Source organism: Crotalus tigris, unplaced genomic scaffold (assembly GCF_016545835.1).
Source record: "Crotalus tigris isolate CLP2741 ecotype Arizona unplaced genomic scaffold, ASM1654583v1 scf7180000018563.1161478300:1536566, whole genome shotgun sequence".
NCBI classification, from domain to species: Eukaryota; Metazoa; Chordata; class Lepidosauria; order Squamata; family Viperidae; genus Crotalus; species Crotalus tigris.
The window spans coordinates 372,670-386,934 of record NW_024097077.1 but is presented as its reverse complement, the minus strand read 5'-3'; the positions used below and the strand labels follow the sequence as shown (position 1 = coordinate 386,934).

Sequence of the window (14,265 nt, the reverse complement as noted above, 5' to 3'; positions counted from 1 at the left end):
AAAATATACTGGCCACATTGGGAAGGAGAGCTCTCAGCTGAGCTAAGAAATCAGAGAATCGTGGGGCTGGACGGGACTTGGGACTCCAGTTGCTAGCCTGAGTCCTTAATCACTAAATTAAACTGGCTCTCTTTTTTAAAAAAATATGTTTTATTAATTTTTAACATAATCACCTTAGTATTCGGTAGACAGTGCGTTGTCTGGGTTTACATTTAGCAAACATTCACTAACAGTTAAATTCTATAATCTATAATCCACATGATAGCTTTACATGCTTTCCTCTTTTCCCCAGAGTGTTCTCTTTTACCAACCTTAAGTTAATACAATTCTTATTGTTTTAATAAATGATAATTAAGTATAAAAGTTTTCTAATATTTCTACAAATAATAATCCCAACAATATAGTATTCCTTTTCTATCTAGTCATTCTGGTTGTCTCATCATAGATCCTGTTTACAGTTCTTGTTTACATCTGTTTTTCCCACAGTGTTCTAAACATTTTTTTTTACTGGTTAGGATTTTCTCAGAGTTAATTACATTTAAGTATTTAAATCTATTTTTTCTCATGTAAACCAACCCAATACGTTTACCTTTCTTGAGGAATAAATAAAACTAAAAAGAGGAAGAAGAAGAATGAGAATGAGAATAAAATGAAAAAATGGTATACTACTTAAATCCCTATTTCCTATCAAACTGGCTCTCATCTTCGTAAAAACCTCCCTCTTGATTAATCAGGTTTCCGGGGGCCACATGCCTGCCACACCTCCTTTGAGACTCTGATGCGAATAACATCTTCCTAGGGCAGGGGTAGGCAACCTTGGCTCTTTTATGACTCATGGACTTCAACTCCCAGAATTCCTGAGCCAGCTATGCTGGCTCAGGAATTCTGGGAATTGGAAGTCCACGAGTCATAAAAGAGCCAAGGTTGCCTACCCTTGTCCTAGGGTATCCAGAGAATAAGGCTTACCACTCCCCACCAGAGAGCATCAGCGTAGCTGGAGAATCCAGTCTGCCCCTCTTCATCCACTGCATCTTTCTCAGCAAGGTAGACAAAATAGGATGAGAAGATTAGGCCCAAGAAGCCGATATACAGGGTAGTTATGAGTTCCTAAGAAAAACAACAATGGATTGCTTAGACTGAGCTTGCAAGCTTGGACATAACAGCAACAGCTATTTCAAGCAATCATAGCAGTAAACCAGGTGCTCTATTAGACACTTACTATGTATCCTCCCTGGTTTGAGCTGACAGAAGTGAGGAGAACCTGTGGCCTAGAGGTTAATTCAGCTGCCTAATGTGCAAGCGGCCCAGGTTCGAATCTCAGAAGGGTATGGCTAGCTGATGAGAGCCAAATAGCTCGAAATAGCTATACTAGTCTCCCTTTAACTCTTTGTCAGCAAATACCTAAATTCATAGGAATAGTTTATCGCAGTAGTGACTTGAGCCTGCAAAACGCTCCTAGACTGGGGCTGAAAGGCAAAAGCAATCATAGCACTAGATCAGGTGCTTTATTAGACACTTAACTATAATATTATATATCTATATATAAAATATTCTGCTCACATACGGTACCTGACGATGTATGAAGACCACGGAGCCTAAGAGTCTCCACGTCCCACCTTGCCGGTCTACATGAAGCATGCGAAGGATCTGCAGAAACCGGATTCCCCTTATAAGAGACATTGGAAGAGAAAACGCAGAGTGAGAATGGAGAGCAGCCTTCTTTAGGTGTCAAAGTCTGGAATTAGGAGTGATTGGAGAGACTGGCACTTGTGTTGATACATACCCATCACATTATTATTATTATTATTAGGTATTCTACAACCTGATGCAAAATACAGAACAGGAGTCAAAAAGAGTAAGCCAAAGAAATTAAGGCCTAAGATTAGAAATACAATTAAATCCAGTTTACCTAATCTACTATTACATATTCTCTGCAAACCATCCTTGTTTCTCTTGTTCTATACGCCTCTTACAGCCCCTGAAGGCAGGACAAGAAGCAACAGATGGGAACTCATCAAGAGGAGAAGCAATCTAGAACAGGGGTTCTCAGCCTTGGCAACTTTAAGACTTGTGGACTTCAACTCCCAGAATTCCTCAGCCAGCTTTGCTGGGAGTTGAAGTCCACAAGTCTTAAAGTTGCCAAGGTTGAGAACCCCTGATCTAGAACTAAGGAGAAACTTCCTGACGGGGAGAGTAATTAACCAGTGGAACAACCTGCCTCCAGAAGTTGTGAATGCTCCAACACTTGAGGTTTTTAGGAAGAGATTCGACAGCCAAGGAAGCAACATTTTTTAGAGTCCGTACAGATCGGTTTATTGCAAGGAAAGAATATGCAAGGTTACAGAAACTTGGGAAATGAATCAGTATTATCTTATCTCTTCTTCATATATAAAGACATTAAGTAGGGCTTTTTAATTGCTGTTGATCTTCTTTCTATTTGTCTCAGAGAGGTATGAATAGCTTATCTCTTATCTGTCATTCCAAGGCACCACAAATCTGTTCTTTGATTGTTTTACATACATTAAAAAAAAATCACAACAATTATGGTGGTGGCAATAAAAAATATGTGCATATAGGCAGGGTGCAAAGTGGAAAAGCGGGATATTTTTAAATCATTGACCAAAACTGTTTAACATACCTTATTGCAGAGGTAGCAAACACCTGGCCATTTGATCCCACACTCAGAACGATAATTGACGCTACCACAACTATGAGATCTGTTGATAAAACATATGAACTATTTCAATATCTGCTCAACGCTATTTACGAAAAGAAGCCGTCTGTAAAACAGACCTTGATACTATGTAAAGCTATTTTCTTGCCCGAGTTTTAAATTAGCCATCCCAGCTTAGAGATACTACCTCAGCTAGTCCCGTGCAGTATTTTATTATTTATTGCATTGCCAGAACATGGCCTTCACAAATGCATCTGACTTTAGGATTGTCTGCACATCTTGGAAAGAAAGCAACAGCTTTAAACCGTGGACAACAGGAATAATCTCCATATTGCACAAGTAGGGAAGAATTGATAGAAGAAGAAAACTTTCTTAGGCCTTCTGGAAAATTCTTGATGATAGATAGAGGAGAAGCAAGACTAGAAGACCTCTAAGGTCCCTTCCAGATCTATTCTATTCTATTCTATTCTATTCTATTCTATTCTATTCTATTCTATTCCATTCCATTCCATTCCACTCCACTCCACTCCACTCCACATTCTCTTCTCTTCTCTATTCTATTCTATTCTATTCTATTCTATTCTATTCTATTCCTTATTCTGTTGTATTTTGCTCTGCTCTACTCTACTCTATTCCCTATTCTATTCTATTCTATTCTATTCTATTCTATTCTATTCTATTCTATTCTATTCTATTCTATTCTATTCTATTCTATTCTATTCTATTCTATTCCACTCTACTCTATTCTTTATTTCAATTCTATATTGAATTCTATATTGAATTCTATATTTCTATTCCATTCCATATTCTATTCTATTCTATTCCATTCCACTCTACTCTATTCTTTATTTCAATTCTATATTGAATTCTATATTTCTATTCCATTCCATATTCATTCTATTCTATTCTAATTCTATTCTATTCTATTCTATTCTATTCTATTCTATTCTATTCTATTCTATTCTATTCTATTCTATTCCATATTTCTATTCCATTCCATATTTCTATTCCATTCCATATTTTCTATTCTATTCTGTTGTTCTGTTCTGTTCTATTCTATTCTATTCCACTCTACTCTATTCTTTATTTCAATTCTATATTCAATTCTATATTTCTATTTCCATTCCATTCTATTCTGTTCCACTCCACTCTATATTCTATTCTATTCTATTCTATTCTATTCTATTCTATTCTATTCTATTCTATTCTATTCTATTCTATTCTATTCTCTATTGTTCTGTATTCCATTCCATTCCATCCCTCATTTTTGAATGTCTTTGCAGTTGTTGATACACTAGCCAGCATTTGTGGACTTCAATTTGCAGAATTCCTTTGCTGACATTTGTGTTCTTCAACACCCCGATTTCCCAGCCAATATAATGGCTAAGGAATTCTGGGAGTTGAAGTCCACACATCTTGCTGTTGCTGAGGTTAAGAAACTCTGCATTAGACAACTGGAAAGTTATTTCAAAATAAAGCTCACCTATTATCGATATGGGTTTCCTGGCAAAACGTATCCGCCCTTTGATGCCAACGTACTTGCTTCTGCAACCTGCAGACCAGAGCCTCACCATGTATTCAGCACCAAAAAAGACCACCAAGACAATTTCCTAAAATCAGAAGCAATGATGTTTTTTTAAAACATTCTTTTAAAATAGGCCTTTACATCAGCCAGGCAGAAAGCATTTTATATTTTAAAAAAGTGGCACAATGCCAGGGCTAACCCCTTTCCTCCTTGCCAGCCCCAAGACACCAACTTCCACACCTGTTCTTGGCACTTTGGGGGACACACCTGTCTCCCAACAATTGCTAGAGCCACACCAGCCATCCTGAGAAAACAAGGGGAATTTCAGAAGCCCTGGGGAGGGGGGGGGAGTTTCCCACCAAGAAGAATTACATCGAATAGGAACATTTAGCACATGGCGATACTTGACGCGTTTGTTTGTTCTCTCTGCTTATTCATTACTTAATGAGAAAAGCATGTAATTGTATTGTTCTTCTGAGGTTATCCGGTGTGCCATCACTGAGCTGTTAAAATCAGGATGTGATTTGGCCAAGGGGCACAATCAAGATGGCTTTGTATGAATAATCAATATATTTTGCTTGAATGGCATTTCTTCGATGCCCTACTTACAATGTCCGAGACTGCAATTCCAAGACATTAAAAATTATAATGAATGATCGAAAAGTGAAAGTCAGCTTACCAACTGTAAATGTAAAAAAAAAATCATAAAAGTAATGATTATTGTATTGTTCTTCTGAGGTTATCCGGTGTGCCGTCATTAAAGATGTTAAAATCAGAATGTGACTTGGTCGAGGGGCACAATCAAGAGGGCTGCCTTTTGGCATATTTCAAACAAATCAACACTGACCAGTATCCAAGTTCCAAAACCTTCCAAATTAGGAGTTGGAGGAGGTGGTGGTAGTGATGGAGGAGGACGAGGAGGAGGAGGAGGAGAAGGAGGAGGAGATTGGTAAGGATGTAAATAAACTGGATTCTGTGAATAGTAAATAAGCTGTGGGGATTCACTGACATCTTTTCCAGTACCAGAGCATGTCAAAATAGCAGTTTATGGTATATAATAAATAAATCTGGCCTTTTCTTTTGTTCACTTTTTCATAGAAAAGTCCCAGCTTGTCTGTCCTATGTACAATTTATCTAAATATTTCAAAGTAGATCACTTACCATCCAAAAAAGCGTTCCGGTGGCAAATTCTGCATAATGTTCTATAGTAGACAGAACACTGAAAATTAAACAAACCAGCACCAGCAGAAATCTACAAATTTAAAAGAGAGAGAGAGAGAGAGAGAGAGAGAGAGAGAGAGAGAGAGAGAGAGAGAGAGAGAGAGGAATAACCAAAAAGTTGTCACTCACTTAAAATGATACCTAGCTTTCTCCTCTTTTAAGCAATATTTATTTATTTATTTATTTATTTTATGAGACTTATATACCGCTTTAAGTGCGAGCACTCTCTAAGCGGTGTACACCAGTAAGCAATGTATATATATAGATTTACATTGCCCCCAACAATCTGGGTCCTCATTTTACCTACCCCGGAAGGATGGAAGGCTGAGTCAACCTTGAGCCGGTGAGATTTGAACCGCTGACCTGCTGAACACAGTCAGCTAAAGTAGCCTGCTCAACCCTTATCAACCAAAAGTCCAAACTTCCCCACATCTGTGGCGCTGATGAAATTATCAAGTAGGATAATGAAATGTGTGCAATTCCACGAGTTGAAGTCCACGAGTCATAAAAGAGCCAAGGTTGCCTACCCCTGGACTAGACAGTTTTATAAGAGACTGGAAACCGTTTGTGGACTTCCTACGTTCTAAATACAATAACAGATGGTTAACAGAGGGATTTGAAGATCAGTGTAAGGTTTAGCTCAACCAGCTTTTTTTTCTATGGTTGTTTTAACACGGAGTTATCATGTTTATATACGTACATAAGGACTTCCTGTACTCAAATTGCACTTTGATATTAACTATGCAAAGCTTTGTTTCAGTTTAATATTTTTGATCTGTATTTTTAAGAATAGATTTCTAGATAGCACATTGGGGTCAACATCAGAAACACCAGCAGAATTTCTAAGGTTTCAAATTGCAGCTCAAGATACCTTGCTATCAAAGATAACAGGCACCAGTTAATAGAGTGATATTGTGGAAAGTTCTTTCCTAAATGGTTTGCTATCAGCCACCAAGATAGCGGCTGCATTAAGCAGCCACATCCTCCAGTTCAAACATGGATGCAATTAAAAAAAACATCTCACTCTCCCGGCAATTAGGAAGTGTATCTTTGTGTGTTTTGTAATTCTGTAAATCACGGCCCTTAAAAATATGGTCCGACCACTTGCTGATCACTTAATGATGACCAAAAAGCAACAGTTGGAATGTGAAATACCCCCAAGATTCAAAATTGGGAAACCAGGGTTACATCTGAGCACGATGCACATTTAGCTTACGTTCACAGAACACAGAATATAGAATCATAGCATTGGAAGGGACCCCCAGAGATCATCTATTCCAACTCCCTGCTTGAGGCAGGAGAGCTTATTTCATCTTGGTCAAAGTGTTGTCCCATCTGTTTTTCAAAACCTCTAGTGATGGAGCACCCACAACTTCGGGACGCAAGCTAGTTCATTGATTAATTGTTCTCACTGCCAGAAAAATTCTCCTTCCTTCTAAGGTTTGATCTCTGTTTAACAAGCATTCAGTGTATCTATCATGAGGCTGGTTGGATAGAAAGTGGGAAAGGACATTAAAAATTGCTGGGATTGGGTATGTCTAGTTTAATGAAGAGAAGGGCGAGGGGGGACAGGATAGCACATTTCAGCATTTGAGGGGCTGCCCCAAAGAAGAGGGAGTCAAGCTATTCTCCAAAGCGCCTGAAGGCAGGACGAGAAGCAACGGATGGAAACTCACCAAGGAGAGAAGCAACCTAGAACTAAGGAGAGATTTGCTGACAGTTAGAACAATTAACCAGTGGAACAACCTGCCTCCAGAAGCGGTGAATGCTCCAACACTGGAAGTTTTTAAGAAGAGACTGGACAGCCATTTGTCTGAAATGGTATAGGGTTTCCTACCTGAGCAGGGGGTTGGACTAGATGACCTCCAAGGCCCCTTTCAATTCTATTATTATTATTATTGATCATCGCACAGTCAGCCAGATGTTCAGACTGGATTTGGCATTTTGTCTACCTATCGAGTCCTTACCCAGGACCTGGGATAGGCAGATGTGGATGTTTGATGGTTGTTTTTTTATTATTATTATTATTATTATTATTATTATTATTATTATTATTATTATTATTATTATTGATCATCGCACAGTCAGCTTATTATTATTATTATTATTATTATTATTATTATTATATATTTGTAGCTTAGGTTTGAATGATGAGCTCCTTGGTGCTCTACTGAGCTTGGATATTTTCTTGCAGACATTTAATTACCCAACTAGGTAACATCATCAGTGCATAAATCAGTTGAAGCATATTGCTGTGAAAGCTGGTATCAAAAAGGCCAAATAAAGAAAAGGTTTTGGAACTATGATGTGGAAAATACCTCCGACCATAACAGGAACATCTATTTTGGGAGAGGCAAGGGCACAGCACTACAGATATGGTGTTTTTTTTTTACTAAAAACGACAAAAAAAATACTTTATTTCCCTAAATGCAATGTTGTTGTATTTTGATTCAAACTCCGATGGATAAAATAACTGAATTTTGAACGAACCAATGCAAATTGTTGGCCTCCTTATCTATACACATACATCCAAACACAAAATAAAAAGGGAGGCCAGGAATGTAAACTCCCTTTTGTGGACTTCTGAGAAAAAAAACCGTTTTGAATAATTGACCAGCTAGGAAAGTGGGTGAGATATTTGATCCTGCTTGCTTCCTTAAAGGATATTTTAAGACATGAAGGCATTCAATGGTGCACAAGAGCAACTGTGAGGGAAATCATTAGAGTTGCCATGGCAAAGAGGTTCCATCCCATGTCTTGACTTCTTTTTTCCTACCATGATCCTTCCATTTAGTTTGGAGTTCTCCTGCACGACACATTTTCATTTGAAAATCCCACAATGAATTGATTTACATCTGATTAGCCATATCCTATTTGACTACAATGAGAGATAGTAGTATCAAATAAATCAGTTGGATTAGCTTTGTGAATATATATGTCTCTCTCTGTGTGTGTGTTATGTACATACGTATACACACACACACATATATATATATATATGTATACATATATATATATACACACACATATCTATCTATCTATCTATCTATCTATCTATCTATCTATCTATCTATCTATCTATCTATCTATCCCTATCCCTCTCTCTCTATCTATCTATCTATCTATAGATATATGTCTTTGGTTATTCAGGTTTTCTCCCGCGTAAAATTGGAAGTGTCTTGGCGACGTTTCGACGAAGTCCCATTCGTCATCTTCAGGCTGGTGTTTTCAGCTTCGTGCTTTGAGGAGCAAGCACAAAGCTGAAAACACCAGCCTGAAGATGACGAATGGGACTTCGTTGAAACGTCGCCAAGACACTTCCAATTTTACGCAGGAGAAAACCTGAATAACCAAAGTCCTACATACAAACACCCGCGAAAACCTCAGAAAACATATAGATATAGATATATATCTCCTATAGACCTCTTCACATACAAGGGAAGGAAGACCCACCTATGAAGGGGTAATCCTTGGCAATATAATCACAGAAAGATCCGTGTCTCGATCCTACCATTGTGAGAAAACTGGGTGGCGATGAAAGAGGAAAAACAAATATATTTAAGAAACTTTGAATCCACAGTGTCCCTGACACGGCTGCCTCTGCTTAACGTGGTCCATTGGTGATGGATGGACGTTTTGGAAACTGGCCCAGGAATGCAACACCTGACCTCCTAAAAGCCTGCTTGCTCGCGCTCATTATTTGGGACCTATTGCAGATAAAGCCACTTATCTCCGTCCTTGTTCAGGCGCCATTGTTTTGAGAGACAGGAAGGAAAAGAAAAGTCTACTGGTCTCGTTCTTAGACACATCTTTCAACTTGTGTAGCTTGAAGAGGCGTACAATGCTTGGGCAACTGAGATGAGACAAAAATGTAGGTTCTACATTTAGGCAAGAAAAACCAAGTGCCCAGGTACGGTGTAGGAGGTGGTACCTGGCTCAATAGTAGCAACTGTGGGAGGGAACTCAGAGTCCTAGTGGATAATCCCTTAAACAGGAGCCAGCCGTGTGCTGCAGCTGCCAAAAAAGCCAACACAGCACTAGGCTGAATTAACAGACAGATAGAATCAAGATCACGACAAGTGTTAATACCACTTTACAAGGCCTTGGTAAGGCCACACTTGGAATACTGCATCCAGTTTTGGGCACCACGATGTAAAAAAGAGGTTGAGACTCTAGAAAGAGTGCAGAGAAGAGCAACGAAGAGGATCAGGGGACTGGAGGCTAAAACATACAAGGAACAGTTGCTGGAATTGGGTGTGTCTAGTTTAACGAAGAGAAGGACGAGGGGGGACATGATAGCAGCATTCCAGTATCTCAGGGGTTGCCCCAAAGAAGAGGGAGTCAAGCTATTCTCCAAAGCACCTGAAGGCAGGACAAGAAGCAATGGATGGAAACTAACCAAGAAGAGAAGCAACCTGGAACTAAGGAGAAACTTCCTGACAGTGAGAACAATTAACCAGTGGAACAACCCGCCTCCAGAAGTGGTGAATGCTCCAACACTGGAAGCTTTTAAGAAAAGACTGGACAGCCATTTGTCAGAAATGGTATAGGATTTCCTGAGCATGGGGTTGTTCTGACTGTTGCAATTTAGAAAATGTTTACAAGATTAAACATTCGTAAGAAACTAAAAACTGGGTACTTACACTGTGAAATGGTAAATGAAACATTTCCATCCCGTCGGCCTTTCCAGGAAATTGTACACATTTCCTTGCATGCTCGTTTTTGCTAAACGTCGCCCGTAAAAGCGTTTGGGAGTGTAGGCTTGTTGAGCCTCGTTGCGTCCTCTAGATTCACTATGGATCTGGAAAGCAGAATCCGCTGAATTGTCCTCTCCAGGACCTGGAAGAATCTTTGATCCATTGGTCACCAGTGAATCTGGATCAGGAGCCACAGGAGAATATTCCATATTGTTCAAGTCTGTCTGCGATTCTAGCCAATTTGTGGCCTTTTGGGGGCCATTGAGTTTCCCCACCTGAGGACTGGCACTCGTGGACAAGGGGCACCGGGGGTGTCCACCCGTTTCACCATTAGCATAGGACATTCCGCAGTCAGGTCAAGGCTCGTCCCCTTGATCAACCTTTAAGACAGCCAGAAGCAGGGCAAAACCTGGCTGCTCCTTGGGGATCCCAACCCAGCATTCTTGTCAAATTCTTCCACAGCGCCCTTAAATCTGTTGTCAGGAGGCTGAAAGTAAAGCATGAGATTTAGATACTGGAAGGTGAGACAAATAGATGGGTGGTTTCAAAAAGGGAGAAGCGTTCATGCCCAGCTGCCAAAAACAATTTACAATATAATAGAATAACCAAGTTAAAAGGGACCTTGGAGGTCTTCTAGTCCAGCCCCCTGCTCAAGCAGGAGAACCTGTACTGTTTCAGAGAAGTGGCTGCCCAGTCTATTGTGGTCATGGGTTGAGGACTGCTTGGGTGGCATTTTGTTTACGAAGGACCAGTTTCCACAGAAATGTCCACCAGTGGATCAAAGTCAAGATAGAATAGAATAGAATAGAATAGAATAGAATAGAATAGAATAGAATAGAATAGAATATAGAGATGAGAGAAGAGAAGAGAGAATAGAATAGAATTACAGAATAGAACAGAACAGAACAGAATAGAATAGAGCTGGAAGGGACCTTGGAGGTCTTCTAGTCCAGCCCCCTGCTCAAGCAGGAGAACCTGTACTGTTTCAGAGAAGTGGCTGCCCAGTCTATTGTGGTCATGGGTTGAGGACTGCTTGGGTGGCATTTTGTTTACGAAGGACCAGTTTCCACAGAAATGTCCACCAGTGGATCAAAGTCAAGATAGAATAGAATAGAATAGAATAGAATAGAATAGAATAGAATAGAATAGAATAGAATAGAATATAGAGATGAGAGAAGAGAAGAGAGAATAGAATAGAATTACAGAATAGAACAGAACAGAACAGAATAGAATAGAGCTGGAAGGGACCTTGGAGGTCTTCTAGTCCAGCCCCCTGCTCAAGCAGGAGAACCTATATCATTTCTAGCCTCTTCTTAAAACCCTCCAGTGATGGAGCACCCACAGCTTCTGAAGGCAGGCTGTTCCATTGGTTAGTTGTTCTCACCATTAGGAAATTTCTCCTAAGTTTTAGGTTGGTTCTCTCTTTGATTTAGTTTCCATCCATGGTTTCTTATTTTGCCTTCTGGTGCTTTGGAAAATAGACATGATGTATATATTCCCATCCATTATCTACCAAGCTTTCATAACTAAGATATTCCTCAACGCCTAGAGTGGCTCAACAAATAATTAAAATAGACATCCAATAAGATTTAATTCCAAATGGACCAAAAGGTTCAGAGATCATGTTCTACATATTTCCTTGTTAGACCACCCAGATGCTTAAGTGGACAGGTTAAAATATAAATTTAACGCAGCAAACGGGCATTCAGACCTGAAAACAGCTGTTCCTTCTCAGTGTCCTTTTAGTGATATAGTTGGCATTGCTGCAAGCTAACCTGGAAACAACCTTAAAATTTAAAAAGCAAGCCAGACATCTTTCAGTGATGTTAACTATTCACTTTACATTTCATATGAACGCAGGCTGCTCAGATTCACCTAGTCAAAGTTATACAAAAAAATTAAACCACAATTTAATTCGCAATTTAATTTAAAAGTGTCTAATATTTGAAATATTTATATAAATATAATGGCATCCTTGAAAATATATAAGATATTTCTGGGCATGTGCTCCCTGTTTTAATTACTGCAAAGATATACACTTTTTCTCTCAGTTTATAAAACAATTGTCATCATCGATATGCTATGATTTGACAGCAGCTTCTGATGACTTGCAAGTCATTTTGTTAGTGGGATTTTTTCGATATCCAATTCAATTAGGGTAGGAAATATTTCCCCACATCCACCGATTCAATATGGCCTATTAATCTTTCACAGATTGGTAAAAACTTAGATATCAAACATCTTCCCCAGTGTTATTCACCTGTCCCCAAAGCCATAAGGCATATTTTTTTCCCTTTCTTTGGAAAATTATTTTGCCTTATATATTCCCATCCATTAATATTTAACTGTAGTATGACAAAATATACGGTTTATCTCAAAACACAACTAAAACTGGCGCCTCAACTACGATCTATCCAATCTTTCCCAGAGTGAATAATTTTGAATTAAATTTCACAATCTCTCCTTTCGTAAATGGGACGATTTCAAGACAACATTTCAAACTGGAATCCCTTGTCAAAACATGCCAACTTCCAGATATTGTTCTGCATTGAACAGAAATATTTTTAGAAGTTTCGGACTGTTCCCCCTTGCCACTCCACTTACCCTTTTTTTTGTCACGCATTCTCACGGCGCCCACTAAATACATCCAGTTCTGTGTGTAAGTCAAGATTTCCACTGCAGGGAAGAGCCCAAGAGCAGTTATTTTTTTTATCCCTGACTTAAAATTTATTTCTTCCGGAGGATGAATTGATAAGGGAGCAACCAGGCTCCCTTTATTCCAAAACCAATTTTCATCAACATTATTTTACGAGCAGTGGGTTTTCTCATAGGAAAAGCTTCTGCAAATTCACCCTTCAGATATCAACCTAGACAAAGCCCCAACCACCTGGGAACTAGGAATACCTTCTCCTGTTGCATGTTGCTATTTTCTCTCTGCTCCATCTGGTCTCACCCAAGACTATGGCTTTGTCCTCCGGCTGAGAGAGTCCCACCCTCAGACATCCACAGGTCCTCCCCTCCGTTTCTCTTGCTGGAGTTGGTTTGGCTCAAAACCAACTGGGCACTTGTCCAGTCTAATGGGGTTTTATCTCTTGAGTTCCTGCTAGCACCTCTTTTGATCCAGCAAGTTCAGAACAAGTGGACATGATAGCATCTTCTTACCTCCGCTGAAGACAGATGTGGCGCTTGCCAAGCCTGGATGAAACTAATCAAGGAGAGAAGCAACCTGGAACTAAGGAGAAACTTTCCGACAGTGAGAACAATTAATCAGTGGAACAGCCTGCTTCCAGAAGCTGTGAATGCTCCAACACTGGAAGTTTTTAAGAAGAGACTGGACAGCCATTTGTCCAAAATGGTGTAGGGTTTCCTGCCTGAGCAGGGGGTTGGACTAGATGACCTCCAAGGTCCCTTCCAACTTTACTACTATTACTATTACTATCCCATCTGGGGAAGTGCAGAGAACTAAGAGAGCTACTGAAACTTAAGCAGAACTTTGACAAGTTTTGTGCCTGAACTTCAGCCACCGCTTACAATGAGGGAAACATCTGTTCTGGAGCCTCTGCGCTGAGAATAAGAACACAAATTTACAAGCGTAAGTGGGAATATTTTTGTCATAGACTAGCTGTGCATATTTGCTCGCAACATATTTCCTGATTCCCTTCTCTTTCTCTCTGCCCTAGGGTAGAAAACTAAAAAAAAAAAAAAAAATCTTTGTATTTTCTTTCCTAAAATGTTGGCAACTCTGTGTTTTCAAGGACATTTGTTTTCTGGTGTGTGGGACACCCTGGTTTTCTGGGACCTAAAGGGTTTTAGCTACTGAAGCCTAATTTTCCATTTCAGACCACATCTGCTTCAAACTGAAAGGATAAATGGAACCGCCTTCCTAAGATTTTAATGGTTAGAATTTAGTTGACTATGGAGACTACAGCATTTTGGATTTTCAAAGCACGACGGATGAAATAGTTGTTTATATGTGGCACTGCTTATGAGGTTAGAACAAAGAGAATTCGTAAGTGGTAAAATCAAATTGATCTTGAAAATGCAGAATTCTTTTCTGTCCTACAGAGAAGACAAATGTTACAAGCATGAGGATTCCTAAGTCCCCTCCTGTCCGTAGAATATATATATAAAAAAACACGACTGGAAGG

General features: G+C 39.4%; 1 protein-coding gene across 1 annotated transcript in view; it reads right to left on the bottom strand.

The window, feature by feature from the left end:
* Positions 1–11,020, bottom strand: part of LOC120313054 (potassium voltage-gated channel subfamily KQT member 1-like) — a 137,394-nt gene extending 126,374 nt beyond the window's left edge. Inside the window, exons 1-6 of the mRNA XM_039354558.1 lie at positions 10,064–11,020; positions 5,361–5,451; positions 4,158–4,284; positions 2,639–2,717; positions 1,570–1,666; positions 967–1,107 (exon numbers count right to left, since the gene is read on the bottom strand). Coding sequence (XP_039210492.1) covers positions 967–1,107; positions 1,570–1,666; positions 2,639–2,717; positions 4,158–4,284; positions 5,361–5,451; positions 10,064–10,461 — 933 coding nt within the window. The 5' untranslated portion in view covers positions 10,462–11,020. The remainder of the gene's footprint in view (positions 1–966; positions 1,108–1,569; positions 1,667–2,638; positions 2,718–4,157; positions 4,285–5,360; positions 5,452–10,063) is intronic.
* Between the last annotated feature and the right edge of the window lie 3,245 nt (positions 11,021–14,265).